Here is a 23,912-nt window from a genome sequence, read left to right as displayed (position 1 = left end):
TACAATTATATTTGTAATCACGGTGTTTAAATAAAAATAATTAAGAAAAAAAAAAGAAGTTTCACAAATGTAATTGCTAATGAATTCTCCCCTTCTTCCATTTTTTTTAATTCTCTGTTCTCTTTCTATTTCTTAATAACTGCTTTCTGTCATCCTGAAACAAATGTATTATGATCAGTTATGTCAACAATGTGATATATTTTCTTTAAATAATTCAAATTAAAAAGAAAAAGGTACAGACAGAATTCTGGAATGTACTTACTTTACTGGAACAAGCAAACCCAGTGCCCAGAGCTGCCAAAATCTCAAGCACAGCTGGAGTAGCATTGCACTTCACTGTGTAGAATGGTTTTATCTGAGCCACTACATTCTGCCACTGACTGTGCTTTTTCACAATCTTCCCAAGATCTCCCACGAAAAATGCATTCTTTCCTGTCTATAGGTAGGAAAATGAAGACAACTATTACAATAGAGTACTACACATAAGTCCAGACATGCATACATCCATACTTTTTTTCTTTTTTTGTTTTTGGCCAGACCCGGCGGTGCTCAGGGGTTACTCCTGGCTGTCTGCTCAGAAATCGCTCCTGGCAGGCACGGGGGACCATATGGGACACCGGGATTCGAACCAACCACCTTTGGTCCTGGATCAGCTGCTTGCAAGGCAAACGACGCTGTGCTATCTCTCCGGGCCTACATCATACTTTTAAGGTTGGTCTAAGCAAACAATGGAGATCTAAATATTTTGTTTTGCGTGGGGGCACACAAGGTTGTGTGAGGGGCTAATGCTAACCCCTAGCTCTGTATTCAGGAATCACTACTAGTGGGGCCTAAGATACCACAGGAGATGTCAGAGACCAAGCCTGCCATATGCAAAGCAAGCACTTTACACATCAAATCATTGCTCTGGCAATAAATTTTTAAAATTCAACTAACTAGACTTTCATTCCCTATCATGCTTTCTCTTCACTGTTTAAAACTGGCTTATCTACTTTAGCAGCTCAGGACCTAAATTTCCTCCCTATATCTTAGAATAAAAAAATGCGAACCAAGGGCTGGAGAGATAGCACAGTGATAGGACATTTGCCTTGCATGCAGCTGATCCAGGACTGTTAGTGGTTCGAATCCCAGTATCCCATACAGTCCCCTGTGCATAGAGTAACCCCAGAGCACTGCCAGATGTGACCCAAAACAAACAAACAAAAAACAACAACAACAAAAACTAATCAAACTAATCATCTCCATTATGAATTGTACCTGATGGTAAGATGGTCAAGCAAAGAGCACGGACACTGAGACACTTAAGGGAAAAAAGAAAAGATGCAAGGTATGTGCTAAAAATGAAACATTACAATTCATAGGGATTGGAGGGTATTCAAGATAACCAAAAATGTCAACATCTGAACAAAATATATGTAATCAGACTAAAAACCTCAGAACCAAGTACTTAGAATCCAGGCATTCATAAACTCACTAAAATGACACACTTACCAGGGTATGTTCATAAACATAGTTATCAATAACATTTCCAAGGTTTGTTCCTTCATCCAAGAGGCCAATGGAGTAGTTTGCATCGTCAATAAATCCTTTCATCTCAGCCGTATTCCACAAAGCCGAAAGTCATAAACCAGGAAAACAAGAGACCGGCCACCAAGCCTTACGTCTGGGTCCTTAGAATATGCAACAAACTGTTGAAAGAGAAGTTATATCACTGTGTTACTTTCATTAACTAATGTGAGGCTAACACTTTCAGGTTCTTTTACATTCTTTTTTGGTGGGGGGGAGTTGGCCACACCCAGCAGTACTTGGGGGACCAAATGGGATGCTGGGGATCAAACCCAGGTAGGCCAAGTGCAAGGCAAATGCCCTACACACTGTGCTATTGCTCCAGGTCCCTCGTTTACTTCTTAAAAAGTTCATGTGGGGAGTTGAGGAGATAGATCAATCAATGGGTTGGAAGACGTGCTTGTGCTGGGCTCTTTCATACCCCAAGCACACCAGAAGGCCCTCATATCAGTTTAGGTCAAAGCCAAAGTAAAGGGGCATATGCATTTGTACAAACAACAACAACTACTCAGGGCCAGAGATAGCACAGTGAGTAGGGCATTGCCTTGCATGCAGCAGACCCAGGTTCAATCCTTGGCATCCCATATGATCTCCCCTTTGCCTTCTAGGAGTGATTTCTGAGTGCAAAACCAGAGTAACCCCTGAGCACTGCCAGGTCTGACCCCCCCCCCCCAAAAAAAAATTGAAACAAAATTTCCTACATTGATTTGTAAATATACCTTGTTAAATTCTATTATATGGGGCCGGAGTAATAGCACAGCAGTAGGTTGTTTGCCTTGCAAGGGGCTGGTCCAGGATGGACCCAAGGTTTAGTTCCCAGCATCTCATATAATCTCTGAGGCTGCCAGGAGTGATTTCTTCTTCTTCTTTTTTTTATAATAATATGATGATAATAATAATAATCAATATGGAATATTTACTACAGTACTATGGATGAATGATTTGTGTGGACTGTTCAATTTGATTCTCCTGACAGTTGTATGGGGTATCAGTGGTCCTCAAACTATGGCCCACGGGCCACATACTGTATTTGTATCTGTTTTGTGTCTTCATTGCAAAATAAGATATATGCAGTGTGCATAAGAATTCGTTCATAAGTTTTGTTTTTACTATAGTCAGACCCTCCAATGGTCTGAGGGACAGTGAACTGGCCCCCGGTTTAAAAAGTTTCAGGGTCCCTGGTAGATGGTATTTCTACCTTTTATTTTTGTTATAAAATGATTACAGATAAATGTTCCAGAGAGTTAAATTCAAAAGCAGATAAAAGTGAAGTACCAGAAATAGAGGGGGTAGAGCATCTCCATGTAATGCTTGAACTCAGCTCAAGCCACAGGGTAGTGTTAGTTATGTCAAGTAAACAATGCTGGGCTTAAAGAAATAGTTCGATAAGGTGAGCGCATGATTTGAATGTGGCAAACATGAGTTTGATAGATGTGATACCTGGTATCACATAGCTCCCCAGTATAAAACATCCTCACATAAAAGCAACAAAATGGGGCTGGAGAGGTAGCACAAGCAGTAAGGGATCTGCTAGCCTAGGACAGACCTCAGTTCGATGCCCTGGTGTCCCATATGGTCCCCCAAGCCAGGAGCGATTTCTGAGTGTATAGCCAAGAGTAACCCCTGAGCATCACCGGGTATGCCCCCCCCCACCAAAAAAAAAAAAAAAAAAACAACAAATACACACTAAAGAAAAAAAACAAAAAAACTAAAAAAAACCCACAAAAGCAACAAAGCCAAGTCTCTTGCCTATATTATGGGAGTAAGGGTCGCAACATATGGTTTGGTGATGTCACTGAACTATAACTCTAGGTTGCTTTCTCTCTTTGTTTTTGGGTCACACCCGGCAGCGCTCAGGATTTACTCCTGGCTCTATGCTCATAAATTGATCCTGGAAGGCTCAGGGGACCAAATGGGATGCCAGGATTCGAATCACCATCCTTTTGCATGAAAGGCAAATGCCTTACCTCCATGCTATCTCTCCGGCCCCTAGGTTGGTTTCTCTAAACTTCATTTAATGCTTAGTTTCTCAAAGAAATTGTGAGAAAACCAGTCCATGAGTACTAATTCATTTTGGCCATGTGCAAGGCAAGCAACTGACCCACTTCACTTCTCCAATTTAAACACTAAGCCCCCCACCTTGAGATCACTTACTCTCCGGAGGCAGCACATGAAAGTTAATTTTCTTAGTGGAATTTACTCACTAATCTCAAACTACTTCAGGTAAGTCCTCCAGGCTGACAAGTTGGTAACACTGTTTGGCTGCACACTAATAACAGGCACCAATGAGCCACAGTAACACTCAAAGTCCATTAAATGGAAACACCATTTGATTTTAATTACAAAACATACCAGGCTTTGTTTCAAGAAGCCAATTACTTCCAGTTCAGCTCCTCAATCTCTCTCATAATAGCAGAAACTGAGTTGAGAACATTTTGATTTAAACAAAGGAATTAACTTCACTATAAGCAAGACTATGGCAAGAACTTCCTGATAAGGTCAGCATCACAAATATTTTTGACAAAAAGTTGCCTTCATTTATTAGTGATGAAAAATATAGTTATTTAAATTTAGTTTATAAAATAAACTGAAGGCTGGAGCGGTGGCACAAGTAGTAGGGCATTTGCCTTGCGTGTGCTAACCTAGGACAGACTGCGGTTAGATCCCTCGCTCCCCAAGCCAGGAGCGATTTCTGAGCGCATAGCCAGGAGTAACCCCTGAGCATCACCGGGTGTGGCCCCAAAAACCAAAAAATAAAATAAAAACTTTAGTTTAGTAAAGCTCATGCATATCTACAGTGTATGTCGTAGTTTTTTATTTAGTATTCCACAAAATATTTTCAATGGCCCATAAAAATCAAATATAACCAAACCAGCTTAAAACCAATGGGAAATTTACTTTTAATAGATTTACAAGAACTGTTCTCAATACTTTCTACTGTGTTAATTCTCTAAATCCTATCAATCAAAACTAGGTGTTTATCCCCACTGAGCTCAGAGACATATTATACTTAAAACAAAAATAAAAATCCTGTTTTCGGCCCGGAGAGATAGCACAGCGGCGTTTGCCTTGCAAGCAGCCGATCCAGAACCAAAGGTGGTTGGTTCAAATCCCGGTGTCCCATAGGGTCCCTGTGCCTGCCAGGAGCTATTTCTGAGCAGACAGCCAGGAGTAACCCCTGAGCACCGCTGGGTGTGGCCCAAAAACCCAAAAAAAAAAAAAAAAAAAAAAATCCTGTTTTCTCACTGCCCCCTATTTTTAGAACATATATTTTTTGCTTACTCATAAACTTTTTTTTTTTTTTTTTTTTGGTTTTTGGTTTTTGGTTTTTGGGCCACACCCAGTGATGCTCAGGGGTTACTCCTGGCTATGCGCTCAGAAGTCGCTCCTGGCTTGGGGGACCATATGGGACACCGGGGGATCGAACCGCGGTCCGTCCAAGGCTAGCGCTGGCAAGGCAGGCACCTTACCTCTAGCGCCACCGCCCGTCCCCTTACTCATAAACTTAACCATAACCTTTTCTCCTCTTATCCCCTCTCTTTTCTCTAATCCTCGAAATAAAGCCCAAACTTGGGTTGGAGTCATACTATGTAGGAGGGTGTTTGCCTTACACATGGCTGACCTGTGTTCGATCTCCAGCATCCATTACATCCCCCCTAACACCACCAGAACCCTGTGTAGAGCCAGGAGTAACCCCTGAGCATCACTAGGTGCCCCCCCCTCAAAAAAACAAGCAAAAATCTAACCTTTTTGTTTTACTTCCAACTTACCTACTAATCTTACAACTTAATCTACTAGTAGTAGATTAAATATTTCCCTAAGTAGTACTTTGGTACTGGGAGCAAACCCTGAGCACCGCTTGAGCAATTAGCCCCTTGGCACCATCAAGGTTGGAAACAAAACTAAGTTAAGCTTGCATGCTGTAGGGTGCATCCACTTTGACAAATGCACAAAGACATGCATACTCACCACTACCTATATCTACCTAAGGCAACTGCTGATTTCCTTCCCCCTCACTAAAGCAGGATGATTTTTTGTAATGGTGCTGGGGACTGAACCCAGAGCTTTACACAAGAGAGGCATGAGCTTTGCTCCTGAGCTGCATTTCTAGTTGAAGTATTTACCTGGGTTGCCTAGTAAACTAACAGTGGGCAAATAGTGGTACTACCAATATGACAGAAGTTGAGAAAGCATGACCTGCTCTACAGCAGCGTTTGCCAACCACTGTGCCATGTCTGGTGTGCCATGGGAAAAATTCCTATTTCATCCGTAACATGCGGCTTCAGCATGATTGGTCTGTGAGCTGAAGCGCATGTTACGGACTATAAAAACTAAAGACAGGGAGAGACTAAGAGCTATTGATGAAGAGCCAGAGTATGTCTTTCTTTGATTCCTGCCGAAATATCAGCTTTGTGTTTTGCACTGAGTAAGTAAATAGAAATATGAACACTTACAAAATACTTATTTCATAATAGAGCAATTATAAAATAATTCCTTTGTGTTTATTTGATTCCTATCAGATTACTTTATATATAGTCAATATAGGCACAGAGTTAAATTTTTTTAACATTTTCTAATGGTGGTATGTGTGCCTTGTGATTTTTTTCATGAAAAGTATCTTTGCACAAAAAGGTTGAAAAACATGCTCTACAGGATGTAATTCACTGCTTGTAGACGAGGATTTACTATTATCACTAAACTTGCACTCCAAAGAATAGTATATGACTAGAGAAGTTTCTCTGATCGTGTAGAGCACCTGAAGCCATGAGGAGGAGGAGGAGCCAGAGCGTCCTCTCCTGAGCGTGAAGCCGGCTCTAGGTGTCGCTTCAGGGACTGCCTTTGGCCATTGATGACCATTCTCCCTTTCCTCTGGAAAGGTTAGAGGGAGAGGATGCAGTCTGAGTGTAAAACAAAAACAAAAAACAACCTTGCACTCCAGAACTAATTTACCAATCCTGAGGCTGAATCACTCAAGCACCCTAATGAAATTTGAAAAAAAGAAAAAAAAAATTTTGGAGGGAGCCCCCACAATTAATGATGCTCAGGGAGTACTCCTGGCTCGACACTAGGAATATTCCTGGAGGTGCTTGTGAACCCATTTGTTCCATGATGCCATGATGGAACTCAGGTCCCTCATGTTCAAGACATGTGCCCTACCTACTGTACCATCTCTCTGGCCCTCAAAGAAAATAAAGTTCACCTGTCCACCAAGTGATTAGGTGCCTAGCGTGCCTGAGACCACTAGAGATAGATTTCTTAATTATACTGAGAAATGAAATGAACACTGATTAACACCAATACTACTAATAAAATCCTTACACAACTGTGGGAACTTCAATTTGTCATCTTGATGCTCCTGAAGATGTTAGGGTTCCCGTAACTCAGTAGAACAGGTACTAAGAAACAGGTGACTAAGACTCTACAACTGAGAAAGCAAGCTTAAATGCATTGGTAATACCAACATACTCCCTGCAAATGTGTTGAAAACCATTCTATCACTTTCATCGTTAAAATGAGTCCAAAGTTGGGGGCTGGAGAGATAGCATTTGCCTTGCACGCAGAAGGACGGTGGTTCGAATCCCGGCATCCCACATGGTCCCCTAGGCCTGCCAGGAGCGATTTCTGAGCATAGAACCAGGAGTAACCCCTAAGTGCTGCTGGTTGTGACCCCAAAACCAAATAAATAAATAAATAAAAATTTTTAAATGAGTCCAAAGTTAAGATACACAAGTGACCCATATGTAAATGCACAACTGTCAGTTGTTAAAATGAAAGGCAATGCCCAGGAAAAAACTAATTCTTCCTTCAAGAGTCTGCAAAACACAGGCTTTAGGAAAAAGTGGAAGTCACTCACTTATCTGACACATGCTAAGCCAGCAAACCCATGGTCAAACAAATAAAGTGTCACTGATAAGACCATTATTTTCATCAAAAACTTTGATAGGTGACCAGGGTAGGTTGACCTTAATATGAAAAACCAAACAAATTTGTATGGCATTTGGTGTAGCCAGACAAAGAGTGTGTCTGTGCGTGCATTTGAAGAGTCAAGTTTTTGTTGTGCACAGGATCCATCAAGGAAATCTTCTCACCTCTATTTTAAATGACATTCCTGTTAAATTTCTGAGAATGACCAGAAACCTCTCCATTAAGAATGGAGACCCACTTCAGCCCAACGCTGCAGATCCTAAAATATGAGGACTCCCCAGCTGTTTTAACCCTGATTTCCCAGCAGGAATACACAAGTAAGTAAATTATTCCTACCTGACAAGGGGCAGGCTTAGGGGATGCTGGAAAACTGATGACCAGGGTAAAGGCAAAGTTACACTACAATGGCAATGGATACTAAATGCCAGAAATAGCTGTATTGTGAACAATTCTATAAACAACAGTGTTTAAAAGAAATTAACAAAAAGAGGGGCCAGAGAGATAGCACAACAGGAGGGTGTTTCCCTTGCAAGTGGCCGACCCAGGACCAACAATGGTTCAAATCCTGGCATCCCATATGGCCCCCTATGCCTGCCAGGAGCAATTTCTAAGCAGAGAGCCAGGAAAAACCCCTGAGCACCGCCAGCTGTAGCCCAAAAACAAAAACAAAATTAATAAAAGAGAGTGGGGCTGAAGAGATAGCACAGCAGTAGGGCATTTGCCTTGTACACAGCCGAGTAAGAAGGATGGAATCTGGCCCTCCATATGGTCCCCCATGCCTGCCAGGTATAATCCAAAAAGAGAAAGAACGAACGAAAGAAAGAAGGAAAGAAGGAAGGAAGGAAGGAAGGAAGGAAGGAAGGAAGGAAGGAAGGAAGGAAGGAAGGAAGGAAGGAAGGAAGGAAGGAAGGAAGGAAGGAAGGAAGGAAGGGAGAGATGGGGGAGAAAATGGAGATTCAGGGTTGGAGGTTGGAGTGATAGAGCACATTGGGTTAGGCACTTGCCTTGTACATAGCCAGCCTGGTTTCAATCCCTGGCATCCCATAAGGTCCCCTGAGCCCAGTAAAAGTAATTCTTGTGTACAGAGCTAGGAGTGACTCCTAAACATTGCCCAGTGTGACCCAAAACAAACAAACATAAATAAGAATAAAGACTCGGGGCCGGAGAGATAGCATGGAGGTAAGGCGTTTGCCTTTCATGCAGGAGGTCATAGGTTCGAATCGCGGCATCCCATATGGTCCCCCGTGCCTGCCAGGAGCAATTTCTGAGCCTGGAGCCAGAAATAACCCCTGAGCACTGCCGGGTGTGACCCAAAAAACACACACACAAAAAAAGAATAAAGACTCAAGGCTGGAGATAGCATAGGGGTAAGCTAGGGGTGATACGGCAGCTAGATCCCTCACAGGTGGTCCTCTGCAGAGATGAAAGTGGCCTGAGGACCACCAGGTACAGCCCCCAAACCCCTCCCTGAAGTCCACCAAAACAGACCCAAACCCAACCCCATGTTCTCTAATCCTGGAATCTATTCTCAAATCATACCGCATTACTTTTTATGGCTTGCTTATACATTAGAGACAAGATGGCTTTACTGTCCACACATTGTGGTCAACTATTGCTTTTAGACTTGGAATTATTTAAACTTCAGAAATTCAAACCTAAGTAAACTGTAGAGCCTTTTCAAAATGTTTCCGAATCTAAAAGCATGCTTATTTTTATTTCTTAAAGCTTATTTTTAATAGACTTTAGAGTTAAGTACTAAAAGTGTTCTCTGTTCAAGAGCCTTAAGCAAGTTTTACAAATACCTTATTAATATTTGTGGTGAGGGAAAGAAAGCTCAGCTCATTTTATACTAATACAATTGATCTAAATATAATACTATGCTATAGACAATAATTTCCTCTTGTATATCATAGCTGGGGAAAAAGAGTTTAATGTTTTGAATTTACACCTTCATATCGGTGTTTTCTAATTTTCATGAAGAGCTGCCAAAGAAACAAAAGGCTGCAAAGAACTGCACAGCTCCTTGGGGCGTGCAGGAGGCCCGTTGCATCCTCATGTTCGTCAAGAGGCAGCTCCAAGAGTAGTGGCTGAGCAGCTGGGCACTTGCCTTGTTCCACACCTGCTACAAAGGCTTCTACAGTTGACTGTACTTCAGAAGAAACTGATAAATCTCCCAAATAATCACAAGATTATCCTGGCAGCAACAGCCCACTTGACACCAAGCTGGATGGATATGAGTCTTGGGTTTCTGCAGTGAAGACCTCCCTGGAAGTAGAACAGGGAGAGCTGAAAAGTTGAGAGGATTGTTTCCGAGACATCTAAGCAGGAAACCCAGCCTTACAGTAGCAACCACTCTCTTTTAAGCACCGTTACTCATTATAAGTAAGAATTTAAGGTGTTGGGATTCATAGTTTTACTCTGGAGAAACCTAAAGTCGTTTCCAAAACAAACAAAATGACAAAGCTCACAGCTTTAAAGCCACAATGCAGCTGAATCCACCGTTGCAATGCTCTCCGATGGAAATGTGTTACTTACCACACACAATACCCTTGGGCAACTACTGATCACTAAAGGATGGCTATTACTATTGATATAAGGCCTAAATTGGTATGAAGTTTCAATCGTCTCTTAAGATCGCATAAAACTTAACTGTGGATGCGACTCAGCGGTATAGCATATGGCTAGCATTGGCAAAACCCTGGTTTGATCACCAGGCATTAAACCAGAAACAAGTCGATATAGCATGCCATACTGAACCAAAAAAAAAAAGTGGCTGAGAAGCACAGCCTACACGATATTGGATACCAGGGTTTGCTTCAGTCAACAGAAAGAGAAAGTTAATGGTAACTCACTCCCTTAAATGTATCTATATTTTTCAGGCAATGAGGTTGAAAAAAAAACCTACATATTCTTGTTCCTTTTCAGTAATTCTAGAAAAAGATGACTCAAAATAAAACTGAATAACTAGACAAGAATAAGCACAAAGGAGATACCCAGAGGATTGGGAGATATAAAGGAAACAAGCCTAAACCAAGCTAAATTTGAAATGCCTGTATAAAGGACTTTTACAGAAACATCCTCACAATAATCTAAAAACATCAGTGATTTTATTCTAAATAGGTGAATCTACTCTACCTAGTGAGAAAATCGACATTACTTTTAGAGCAATGCACTTCTTTCTGTATAGGAACAATCACAACCAGAGTCCCTTAAATTTGATTCAGAAAAATGCAAACAAGTAATAAAATCCTTTAAAAGCATTTTCAGGAATTAAGATATGATGACATGAAGATAACTACTGTTAATACAAGGACAGGAAATATTGCGCATAACTGCTTTTCTAGTTTTCCTGATGCAGCATAGGAAATAACCCTTCAAACAAAGTGTTTCCTATAAAACCCGCGGGTCATATAATTATTGCAGTTAACAGTAGCTTAAGAAAAAAGCTCCAGGTGCCCATAAACAAGGCCCAGTATGCAAGGGAACTCGTTCAAGTGTCTCAGCACATGTCTAGGATGTGTGAGCCTACGTAGGTTCAATCCCTCATGTGGTCTTCTTCAATGTGCCTCTAAAACACTGGCTTTAGAACAGCAGAAACAATTCATTGTTTTTCTATCATGATTTGCTCATTTTGCTCAAGTCCCGTCCCCCCCACCCCCACCCCCGGTGGACCAGCTAATACCTGCTAATTCTGGGGCTATTCCTAGTTCTAGACTCAGAAGTAACCCCTCACTTGCTCAACGGACTATTATGTGGAATCAATCCAGGGCTGCCCACAAGGCTGTATACGATTTACCCTCCTGCACCCTTCTTCAGTCTCAATTTCAGTTTCAATTCAATCTATGCAACAAGATGTGAACAGATCTATTAATCGTCACTGCCACATAATATTCTACTCTAGATATCACACTTACCTAAACTGGATTATGGCATATTATATACATATATAGGTTTTGGACCATACCCAAGGGTCCAATCATACTCCTGGCAGGTCCTGAGTGAACTTAGTGTTGGGTTATTAAACCTGGGTTTTCGACATGCAAGGCAAGCACCCTACTTGTACTCTCTCTCCAATGCACTCCATCCTTTATTTTACTACTTACATAGATACATATCCAATAGCATTACGCCAACAGTGGTCTTCAAAATGTGTTCCTACCCATTCCATTACTTTAGAAGCTATCTAATTGAAATGGCACTCTGGTGATGAGTGTGGTGTTGGGATATATGGTTAGCATAATAAACAGTTCTGGGAATCCTGCTAGTTAGTGCAATAAAAATAAGGGAGGGGGTGTGTTATCTCGATGACTGCAGGCTGAATTACTAATAGTCTAGGCCAGAGGTTCCCAAAGACTTTTGGCTTACCATCTCCTTTTCAGAGAAATTAAACTTTACATAGCTGAACAGTAAAGGAACACAAGCTAATAAAACTCCACAGTAAATGAGTCCTATAAAGAGAACTAAAACATGTGCTTATCTAGTATAGATTAACCAAGTAAAGGCGAATGTGCAGCACAACATTCAACATGTTTGTTCTTTTGCAAGTCAGTCACATGCATTTAAAGACCTCAAGGGCTAGCTTTGGCTTAAGCAGACTGAAACTTTATCAGCATGTCCTTGCAGCACAGTATGCAGCTGAAAGCTTCTAAATCTTTTTCTATTTTCATATTACTCACTGGATTATAAAAAAGGATGGCAAATTCTTTACTAAGTTTGTGACAAATTGCTCAAATGTACGTGCATGAGCCTGGAAGGGAGGTGAAAGGACAAAACATGTTTCCAGTCCCGAGAATTCTTCATTTGCAACAGCCTTCTGAGGCTTGTCTCAATAATGGCCAGCTTAGAATAACAGTTTACTATTTACCTAGATTTTACAATTTATCAGTTTTACACAACAGTCCGTTACAATCCAAGCTAAGTTCAGTGTCAATATTTTTTGAGAATAGAGTCAAATAGCTAAATTAATCACTTCAGGTCAAGCATTCTTTGTTTTTGGGTGGGGGGCACATACGGTGTGCTCAGGGTTATTCCTGACAGGCTTAAGGACAATACAGGATGCTGGAGAGCAAGCCTAGGTTGACCATGTGAGGCAAACACCCTCACTGCTGTGCTATCACTCTAGCTCCAGGTAACTATTCTTTAAAAATCGCAAACATTTCACAATTAAAATCCCTTAGGTCCTTCCAAGTAAACTCTAAACATACTCAAACCTCCAAGTACCATGTCCTCCAAACCTACACTTATCTAGGAACAATCACTTAGGCAGTATGTCTACAAAATTCCTGCTGCCACTTCTTAAGAGGGAGGCTTCTATACATACAAAGGGAATATACTTTGAATACCCACTCTAGGGGCCCCAGTAATAGGACCACTAAGAATGATCCCTGAGCACAGAGCCAAGAGCAAGAAAGACCCCAGCACCATCGTGTGTGGGTGCCCCCCAAAAAAGTTAAAAAATTTGGGGGCCTAATTTTGTTTCAACATACTCTGAGATAGATCAAAAAATTTTTTTACTAAATATTACATTAAACAAGATCAGACTTGAAGCCAGAACTATAGCAGCACAGTGGTAAGGTGCCAGCCAGAAGTGTTTACTGATTGCAGAGCCAGGAGTAGCTCAAGTGTTGCCTGGAATGCCCCCCCACCCAAAAAAAGGGAGCAGGAGGGGCAATCAGACTTAAGTAAACTAAACTGCCAGCTTTCCAGAGATTTTCTAACGTTACTTCCAAGTAAAGCATCTGATCAAGTTAAACAATATCCAAATTTTGGGTCTAGAAAGACAGTACAAGTACTAAGGCACACACCTTTTGTGTGACTGATCCTCATTTGATCCCTAGCACCATAAAGGACCCCCTCCCTGCCACCACATTGCTGGGGTAGTCTGGGAACTTCCCAGCAGTGTAAAAGACCCAAATACCATGGTATCTTCTAGCTCTGACATGAAACTATTGCCATGGTTGGCTAAAAATTGTTGGGAGGGGCTCCTGTACTCTGTGTAACACTGTTTTGGGTGGGGTTGCTAAAAAAAAAAAAAAACTAGAGCAAGAGATAGTACAGAAGGGAGGGCACATAGGGGCCCGGAGAGATAGCACTTGCAAGCAGCCGATCCAGGACCAAAGGTGGTTGGTTCGAATCCCGGTGTCCCATAGGGTCCCCCGTGCCTGCCAGGAGCTATTTCTGAGCAGACAGCCAGGAGTAACCCCTGAGCACCGCCGGGTGTGGCCCAAAAACCAAAAAAAAAAAAAAAAAAAAAAGAAGGGAGGGCACAGCAGCCAACCCAGGCTCAATTATCACTAATTCCTGAGTAAGCCTGCCAAGCTATGGCCCAAAGAAAGTGAAATAAACCTACTAAAAAAGCAAGTATGAGGGCCGGAGAGATAACATGGAGGTAAGGCATTTGCCTTGCATGCAGAAGGATGGTGGTTCAAATCCCGGCATCCCAGATGGTCCCCTGTGCCTGCCAAGGGCGATTTCTAAGCTTAGAGCCAGGAGTAACCCCAGGAGTGGCTAGGTGTGACCCAAAAACAACAGCAAAAAAGCAAGTATGGTGAAATAATCCTTGAAATACTGTCCAGAGGCAGTCCTTAAGTGACATTATCAGCTGTTAGACCTCTCAAAGTGTTTCTCAATCTTTTCCTAAGTGACCCACTTCTGATCTTATTATTAACATGTCCGATCAAGTCGGTTCCTTATTTACAAGGGTGTGCTCTCCACCTCGAATATCATGAGGGACCACAGGGGATCTCTCAACACAAGTGCACGCACCCGCCCGTGTGTTGAGAAATGCTGCTCTAAAAAAAACGCGGTCTAATGCTGACTTCTTATTGAAATTACTACAATACAACAGACTAAACCTAAAGAAATCAGGATCCCACCCTCACAGCTGACACACTTATCCTGTTGTGGTCTGGCCCTCAACCACAGTAGAATTATGAAAGACAATAGGAATTTTAAAATCTTTCCAGGTGACTCATAAAAAAATTCGAGAACCTCTGTTCTAAACATTTTTCCCCCTTCTATGTGCTGATAAGTGTGCACAAAGGTTGAAAACCAATCGTCAAAAAGTAGTAAAAACACAAACTTGGGGCCAGAGAGATAGCACAGCGGTGTTTGCCTTGCAAGCAGCCCAGCGTCTCATATGGTTCCCCGTGCCTGCCAGGAGCTATTTCTGAGCAGACAGCCAGGAGTAACCCCAGAGCAATGCCGGGTGTGGCCCAAAAACAAAAAAACCCCACAAACTTTAGGGGTTGGAGAGATCCTGGGTGGCATCCTTAGATTATATTATGTGCCCCCGTGTGTGTGCACAGGTATAAGTGCATGCAAGCATACACTCTCAACAGATGACACACAACACACACCTAAGAATGAAGATTCATCCTTCACATTCCAAGGTTGAAAGTATAATGAACAGAATAAGTTTCAGCATTTCAAAACATCAATGTGATCTCAAATGAAAACAGCAGGGCCAGAGAGAAGCTCAAAGAACTAGAGCAGAAGCAAATCTAAAACACCATTAAGGAGGACCCTGGATGGGGCCAGAGAGATAGCATGGAGGTAAGGAGTTTGCCTTGCATGCAGGAGGATGTTGGTTTGAATCCCGGCATCCCACATGGTTCCCCGAGCCTGCCAGTAGCAACTTCTGAGAGTAGAGCCAGGATGAACCCCTGAGCGCTGCTGGGTGTGACCCAAAAACCAAAAAAAAAAAAAAGACCCTTGAGGTAACATGCCAGGAGGGGTTCCCTCGGGACTGACCCAGGCGTAGTTCCCAAATAAACAACAAAACCCTCTCCACACTTCTCTCCCTTAATCCAACAAGCTGCCCTGTGAAGCCCTGTGAAGCTGCGGAAATACTTACATGGACAAGTTAGGAGATGGAACCCCCCTATCATCAGCTAGGTTCCCAAGGTGGCTCCGCGTTGAAGTCGAACTGCTCTCTATACAGCACTTCTCCTAGGCCCTCTGGGTAGTTGTATACTTGGTCCGAAAGTTCGCCCTAAAGGGAATAGCATATAATCCTGTTAAAAAATGCAAGGTTACATACTTCAAGCCCGTTCAATTGATTTAAAAAGAATGGGGGAGGGGCGCAGAGTGATAGCACAGCGCTGAGCATTTGCCTTGCACGCAGACAACCTGGGATGGACCTGGGTTCAATTCCTGGCATCTCATATGGTCCCCTGAGCCTGCGAAGAGCCAGGAGTAACCCCTGAGCGCTGCTGGGTGTGACACCCCCCCCAAACAAAAACAAAAGAAACGGTGGGATTAAATTTGAATTTTAATAGCATTTCCTTAGTCAAATCAGGCAAAAAATGTGTTCAAGTGTTTATCATAACAACCAAATAATTTTAACTGTAAGCAATTCCAAGTTGCTACACTATATAATCCAAAGAAATCGATGCCACGGTTATTTTACCACGTTGTTTCCCTAATTAGTAACTTAATAACCTACATGTAATTTTATTTGTTCTTTAAAACCTAAATTTATGTGCCCTAGAATTAAAAATTATCCATTTTATTGGTATTTGACTGCATGAACTGACACATCTAACATCTGATACTCTTGTTTTTTTTTTTTTTTTTTGGAGTTTTGGGCCACACCCGGCGGTGCTCAGGAGTTACTCCTGGCTGTCTGCTCAGAAATAGCTCCTGGCAGGCATGGGGGACCCTATGGGACACCGGGATTCGAACCAACCACCTTTGGTCCTGGATCGGCTGCTTGCAAGGCAAACGCCACTGTGCTATCTCTCCGGGTCCATACTTCTTAATTTTTTAAGTTACTATTTTAAATGAATACAAGCTACAATGTTTCCTAGAAAAGTGGTGAACCGGCAACAAAGTGATGAAACAATGTTATTTTCATCTTGTAAAAACTGACAACAGGACTACTAATACCAACAGGCTGGTGATAAGCCCTACAAGAGTGCAATTACTGTCAACCATAAAAAAAGGCTTTCATTCACTCCAGCCAGGATAAATTACTCAACGCACTTGGGGACACAGATGGTTTATTCTCATTGATCCTAAGGAATCATGGATGACGATGCCATTAACTCTAACCTTTCCTCATACAGAGTTCATGTGAAATGATGGTATAGCGGAAGAGCATTTGCTTTTGCATGAGGCCCACTAGGGTTCCATCGTTGGCACCCTTATGGTCTCTGCCCATATGCAACTTGCCAGAAGTGGCACAAAAAGAAAACAAAACAAAAAAGAAAGTTGGAATGTTTAAATTTCAGACTTTCAAGAAAATTATAAGATGCATACAGCCCACAAAGGTCTGTCAGCAGAACATTTTCTTTCTTTTTTTCAACCCTTAGCTAGGAATGAAGAGCCTAAAATTCAACTGTAGCACTAACTGTAGCAAAAGGGATACAGAGAATAAGGCATCTCTAAAAGTCAGGTTTACTCAGTCAAAATCATGAGGGCAAGTAAAAATATAAGATAATAAAAGCACAAAGAGGTCAAGTGACAACAAGAAAAAGTAGGTATAAGGAAACTCAGTTGGATGTGAACACCATTGCAATAAAGTTCCCTAATAATTTTTAATGAGGTCCCTCTTGCTTTCAAAGGGAGAACTATATTGGACTGAGCCAGTCTTAACGCACAACAGTTGAAGCAGCAAACAAAACCTCCCATCAACTTGACAGCAACCACCCCAAACTTAATACTTCAGCATCGCTAGTATTTCTTTAACTTCTCCGCGCTTTTACTGATGATGGCTGATGTGTGTGTGGGTGCACCTGGAAGTGCTCAGAGGGACCATCTGTGGTGCTGGGGCTCTAACATGGTTGGGCTACATGCAAGTTTACTTTTTTCACTTTCAAAAATACTAAGGAGGGGTAAGAGTGACAATTCAGTGGGTAGGTAAAAAAGTGATGGCTGTGGCCCCAAAGCAAAACAACATAACAAACAACAAACCAAAGAGCAAACAAAGATACAACTCATCCAACTGTTCAAGGGCTTTGCTGTTCTGAAGTCTGGGTGTATTTCTTTGCAGGATCGAGTTCAAACCCTGCTGCCACGTTGCTCCCTGGGATATATGACAAACCCAAAATGGGAGTCATTCTACACTTGGTATCTGGCCAATACTTTCTAACTATTTAAGTGCAGAGAACTATTGGTTAGCAAAAACTACTGGTCAAATGCAGTCTGATATACCTTAGGACGGTGGTTCCTGGAACAAAGAGTACATGAAAGGAAAAACACTGGTGAAATAAAAGGAAAAAAGGTTACTAGCAAAGTGGCCAGTCATTCTCCTACTTTAACAAATACACTATCGTAATATAGTAATATATATTGTAAAACGAGGCATTAATAAAGTAAACCGGGCAGAGTATAGCCACTTTGCTATCATCTAAAACTATTCAAAATATAGTATTGAAAATAACACCAGGCAAAGTGTTCCTAAAATGTACTCAGCAATGAAAATCTGGATAAATGCGTCTTGGATTAATATTAAAAAGATGCTTCAAAGGCAATCCTTACATCAAAGAACGCTCATGAAATAATCCCACTTAAAGAAGTCGTTCTAGATAGGATAAACCAATCTCGAGTTAAGGAAAACCCAAAACTATGCCCAGAAATAGCAGAATAGCTGAAGGGCAAACTAATTTTCCGGGTGACGGCTAACATTCTGACAGATGTGGATTTATTTACATTGCTGTACTTTGGCCTCAAAACTCATCTCATGACACGCTGAACACATGTGCTACAATTTTTACTCCTCGGGGCCCCCTCCATCCAGTTAGATCCCCTCGACACCACCAGGTAGGAGTAATGCCAAGACACCATCGGGTATGTGTGTCCCAGCACCCCTCGACCGCTGCTAACAAATCTACTGGACTGCAACTTATCGAACGCTGTAACTGCTTGCTGCCTTCGAGGAGGGAGGGAGGGAGGGAGGGAGGGAGGGAGGGAGAGGGAGAGGGAGAGGGAGAGAGAGAGAGAGAGAGAGAGAGAGAGAGAGAGAGAGAGAGAGAGAGAGAGAGAGAGAGAGAGAAAAGAGAGAGAGAGAGAGAGAGAGAGAGTGGGGGGGGAGGGAGGAGGGAGGGAGAAAGGGAGAAGGAGGGAGAGAGAGAGACAGAGAGGGAGACGGAGAGAGAAAGAGGGAAAGGGAGAGGGAGCGGGAGAGAAATGTAATTCTCGCGTTGTAGCGGCTCGAAATTCAGAAACCATCCCTGAATCTGTGTGTGTGTGTGTGTGTGTGTGTGTGTGTGTGTGTGTGTGTGTTGCAATTCTCGCGTTACACTGCCTCGAAATCCAGAAACCATCCCCGAAAGCCTGGAAGGGAAGGCGCTAGAGGGGGGAAAAAACCCTCTATTATTTCTAGCCCCCGAACCCCACTTACAGTAGCTGCCCACTCCACCCCTGGAACCCTGGAACGCGTGCCACCCCGAGAACGATCGAGGCCATGGGGTGGGGTGGGGGAGCCCGATTCCTGCCACGCGGGCTCCCCCTCCCCGGGACACGTGTGTGTGTGTGTGTGTGCGTGTGTGTGTGTGTGTGTCTGTGCGTGTGCGCGTGCCAAGGCCTGGCCTGGGCCAAGACACCCTGGGGCCCAGAAAGCAAAATTTCCACCGCACCTCGAGGTGGCAGGGGCGGGGATCTGAGATCTGCGAGGGGGCATCACCAGCCAAGCCAAGCCACGCCGAGCCGAGCCGAGCCCGGGGTGGGGTAGAAGGCCCGGGCACCCCAAACTCGGCTCGTCTGGGCTCGGGGTGAGTGAGTGAGTGAGTGAGCGAGCGAGCGAGTGAGTGAAGGCGCGGGGGCCCAATCAGGAGCGCGGCGGGGGCGGATCGGATCGGAGCCGAGCCCGGCTCGCTTCCTTCCTCGCCCCGCGAGGGGGGATCCCCGCCCAAGGCCCGGTGGCCCGAGCCCGGCGAGGCTTTCTCGGGGATCCCCTTCCTCCTCCGTGGCCCGTCGTCACCCGCCGCCCGCCCGGCAGCCAGCTGTCAAAGCAGCAGAGGCGGCGCAGGCGCAGTGTGTCCCCCGCGACCAGCGCGGGGCCGGTTGAGGCCGGTCGGGGCCGGTCGGGGCCGGCGCGGCCACCCCGGAAGCAGCAAGGCATGCCGGGAGTTGGCGCGGCGAGGCGCGGCACGGGGAGCCGGCGCGGCGCGCGACGACCCTCAGAGGCCGAGCAGACTCGGCCCGGCGCGGACGCGCCTCCGCACGCCGCTCCGCCGGCCGCCATGTTCGCGCCCCGCACACGCACACACAGACACACACACACGCACACGCCACTCACGTGAGATAACGGCCCAAAGAGTCGGGTAAAGCGTCTTCTCTTTTTCGGCGGAATGTTTAAAGAGGGAGGTGGTTCCCGTGAGCAGAAAGCCCCGAGGCGGCCCGGGCCATAGGCTGCGCGCAGCACCGCGACGCGGGGAGCCGAGCGCGGCGCCGACACCAGCTGTGCAGCAGCAGCAGCGGGAGCGGCGGCGGCCCTGAGGGACGAGATGGGCGGCACGGTGCGGGGGGGAAGCCGAGGAGGCGAGGCGAGGCGAGGCGAGGCGAGTGCCGGGGCAGTGGAGAGGAGCGAGGCCTCGCCGCAGCACAGGCAGGAGAAGGAGCGAGAGACGGAGAAAAGAGCGAGCGGCGGAGAAGGAGGCGGAAGACGGACGCAGCGCGACGGCGACTGGCGAGTGTGGGAAGGCGGCGCCGGCGCGGCCGGTATTTATGGGCGGGGGCGTGGCTTGCCGACGCCACGGGGCGGGGCCTGGCGCTGGAGGGGCGTGGCCTGGGGATCGCCGCACCGCAGAGAAGAGAGAGAAAGAGAAAGACGGACGTGGCCCAGCGGCGACTGCCGAGTGTGGGAAGGCGGCGCCGGCGCGGCCGGTATTTATACTGGGGGCGGGGTCTAATGACGTCACGGGGCGGGCCGCCAGCGCGAGGGGCGGGGTCGGGCGGGGTCCGGGGCGGGGCTTAGTCTTTGCCCCGCCCACTTTGCCCCGCCGGCTGCTTCCCGCCCTCCCGCGGCCCTCCCCACCCCGGGACGCGTCACTCGCTCCTTTCTAGAAGCCATTGGCCGCCGGGTGTGGCGGGGTTGGGTTCTCGGGGTGCTCGTGGGGGTTCTGGAGACCCGGGAAAGGCATGACATGCACGGTACGGGGTAAAAAAGGTGCTGCCGGCATTGAGATCGTCGCGCCCGTGCCCCAGCCTTGGTGGGTAGAGGGAGCAGGGCTGGCGCGGGGAGTAGGAGGCCTCCAGGTCTTTCTCCTTGGTGGAGGCACTTGGATTTTTTTGGGGGGGGGGTTGGGGTCACACCGGCAGCGCTCAGGGGTTCCTCCTGGCTTTATGCTCAGAAATTGCTCCTGGCAGGCTCGGGCGACCCCATGGGATGCCAGGATTCGAACCTCCACCGTCCTTCTGCATGCAAAGCAAACGCCCACCTCCATGCCTCCATGCTATCTCTCTGGTCCCAGGCATTTGGATTTTGACTGCATCGACACAGACCTTCGCTCAACTGGTGACCTACATACCTTTCCTAGTCTCTGTCTCTGTCTCTCTGTCTCTGTCTCTCTCTGTCCCTCTGACATCTCTCTCTGTCTCTCTCTCTCCCCCCCCCAACACTCCCCCCCCCCCAGAGTCTTAACATTCCCCTTGAGAAACCCGACCCAGTTTCATAACTCAGATTCAGAGCTAGGAACGACGAAATCCTCCTTAAGGCTCGCTCCTCCAATATTTGGGATCTTTGAGATGAAGACACACACACACACACACACACACACACACCCCCGGCGCCTGGGACCGGGTGTCCCCACTTTCTGCTTGCTCTGTGAACAGCCTTTGTGGCTGACTAGTAAGTAAATCAGCAGTTGGGAGGGATGAGATGGGGGAGAGATCTGAAGGCTGTGGGCTACTGCTGACAGGGGTTATTCTGCGCTCTGCCTGCCACGGACAGGTTCACTCTGCTCTTTCAGCCTTTTGATTCAGAACATTTCTAAAGCACAGCACTTTCACTAGAGCCCCTGGCGGAGGGAAGGAGGCAAGGAGGCTGGAAACGAAGAGCGAAGAGCGCTACTTTGTAATCTTGCTTACCATCTAGTCAGGGAAAGGAAACAGTCGCACAAAGTAAGCTGCACGGTTGATACTTAAATCTAAGATGTTGCCTGTAACCCTTGCCGAAGAAAGAAAGAACCTCGGTGGGCTGACAGAAAGGCTGCATTGGACGGAAGGGAATTTCTTGCTTTGGAGAGCTGCTATTCCAATGCAAGAGAAACTGCACAGAAACTGGGTCTGCAGCTCGAACACAGGTCTAGGGTACTTGCCTTGCATGCTGCCCTCCCTGGTTCAATCCCACATGGTCTCCAATCACTGCCAGGAGTAACCCTGAGCACGATCACTCTCCCCCCAATGAGCAAATGAGCCAAAAACAACAACAAAAAAAGATAGGGGCATAGTGGTTGCAAATGAGATGGAAAAGGTAATTGTGTTTTAGGTGCACACCTAGATGGTGGGACACAGAACATGAGGACAGACCTTTGCCCAACTGGCCACTGCATACCTTTCATCTATTCTCTATCATCTTTCATTTACTCCTGGCTCTGCACTCAGGGATCTCTCCTTGGTGGGCTCAGATTGAACCTGGGTCAGTGACGTGCAGAGCAAGCACTTGACCTGTTCTACACACTGTGCCACCTGAAATGTAAATTTGGGTGAGGTATAGAGGGGGTGACAGGGCAGGGAAGAGAGCACAAAGAAAAAAACCCTGAGTTCCATTTCTCAGAACCACATCACACACACACCCAAGCATATCCAGGAGTGGTCCTTAAGCACCACCTGCTAGGGCCCCATGAAACAAAACTGCCCAACAACAACCACAACAAAAGGGCTGGAGAGATAGCATGGAGGTAGGGTGTTTGCCTTGCATGCAGAAGGATGGTGGTTCGAATCCCGGCATCCCATATGGTACCCTGAACCTGTCAGGAGCGATTTCTGGGCATAGAGCCAGGAGTAACCCCTGAACGCTGCCAGGTGTGATCCCAAAACTAAACAAACAAAAAAAAAAAACTGTCAATAAGAAGAGATGAAAGCTTTTACTTTGTTGGGATGTGTGTCTAGGAAGAGGGAAACAATGGAGGAGACTTAGAAAGGAACTGAAATGGTTGAGAGGGTAATGAGATATTGAATATATAGATAGTAATACCCAGAAAGTTTCATCAGAAGGTATCAAATGATTTGAAGATAACTAACCGCAGGAGAAAACTGGAATAATGAGCAGAGGTAGAATTAAAGTATCCTATCTGGAGGCAGGGGTATATTGTCTGCTAGGAGCAAGTGGGGGCCTAATTGATAGAACAAGGATGTTTGCCTTGCATGTGCCCAAGACAAGTCCAAGTGATTTCTGAACACTGAACCAGGATTGACCCTAAGAATACCTGGCATTGCCCCCAAACAAAACAGAAACAAAAGAAGGAAAGGAAAGTAGAGGTTGCAGGGAAAGGATTCTGAAGATGTGGCTAAGAGAAGGGCTGGGAAGTGATGGCAGTGATCCCTGGAGGTGGAGGAGGGAAAGGGGCAGGAAGAAGTTATCTGTGACCTTTAACTGAACAATTCCAGTGGGGATGAGGGCAGACAGGTGGCAGAGCTTAGAGCTAGAAGCCGATGAAGGGATGTGGGTGAATGTTGACCTTTCTTTTATTTATGTTGGGGCTTTGGGTCACATCCAGCTGTGCTCAAGGCTTACTTCTGGCTCTGCACCCAGGAATCACTCTTTTTTTGTTTTGTTTTGTTTGTTTCTTTGGGGCCACACCCGGTGATGCTCAGGGGTTACTCCTGGCTATAAGCTCAGAAAATGCTCCTGGCTTGGGGGACCATATGAGACGCCAGGACATCTAACTGAGTTCCATCCTAGGTTAGCGCTTGCAACACAGACGCCTTACCACTAGTGCCACCTCTCCGGCCCTATTTATTTGTTTTTTGTTTTGGTTTTTGAGTCACACCCAGGGACATCTCTCAGAAGTATCCTGGCTCTGTGCTCAGAAATCACTCCTGGCAGGCTCAGGGGACCTATTGCATACCAGGAATTGAATCACCGTTTGTCCTGGGTTGGCCTCGTGTAAGCCTCTACCGTTGTGCTATCTCTCTGTCCCCTAGAATCACTCTTAATGGTGCCCAAGAGACCCTATGCTGAATGGTTGCTTAGCCTCGCTCTGGCCCCTTTCTTTCTTTTATTTTTATAGTATTATTTTTTGTTGCTGAATCACCATGAATTACAAAGTGCCAGGTTACTCATAATTAAGTTTCAGTTGTTCAACGTTTTAACATCAGTTACTTTGCCAGTGACACTGGGCTTCACCAATGTCCCCTGTTTCATTCCTGCCCTCCGGCCTCTCTGGCAGGCACTTTAGCCAACAACAACAACAACAAAAAAAAAAAAGGCAAAGGAAAAGAAACTTCCCAGCAGGTTAGGAACTTAATATAAATTC

General features: G+C 45.3%; 1 protein-coding gene and 1 non-coding gene across 3 annotated transcripts in view; one reads left to right on the top strand and one right to left on the bottom strand.

Annotated features, from left to right (window-relative positions):
• Positions 1-20,001, bottom strand: part of AZIN1 (antizyme inhibitor 1) — a 39,292-nt gene extending 19,291 nt beyond the window's left edge. For both annotated transcript variants that reach the window (XM_049773901.1, XM_049773902.1), the window contains exons 1-4: positions 19,733-20,001; positions 15,347-15,484; positions 1,492-1,688; positions 263-436 (exon numbers count right to left, since the gene is read on the bottom strand). In XM_049773901.1, the coding sequence (XP_049629858.1) occupies positions 263-436; positions 1,492-1,593 (276 nt within the window). In that variant the 5' untranslated portion in view covers positions 1,594-1,688; positions 15,347-15,484; positions 19,733-20,001. The remainder of the gene's footprint in view (positions 1-262; positions 437-1,491; positions 1,689-15,346; positions 15,485-19,732) is intronic.
• LOC126010390 (small nucleolar RNA U3) lies at positions 6,263-6,473 on the top strand. The gene has a single exon (XR_007496431.1). It is a non-coding gene; the product is annotated as a small nucleolar RNA U3 (small nucleolar RNA).
• Positions 20,002-23,912: the final 3,911 nt, after the last annotated feature.

The sequence above is a fragment of the Suncus etruscus genome, chromosome 5 (genome assembly GCF_024139225.1).
Source record: "Suncus etruscus isolate mSunEtr1 chromosome 5, mSunEtr1.pri.cur, whole genome shotgun sequence".
NCBI lineage: Eukaryota > Metazoa > Chordata > Mammalia > Eulipotyphla > Soricidae > Suncus > Suncus etruscus.
Note: the sequence above shows the minus strand (reverse complement) of the source record. Positions and strands in the feature narration are given on the sequence as shown.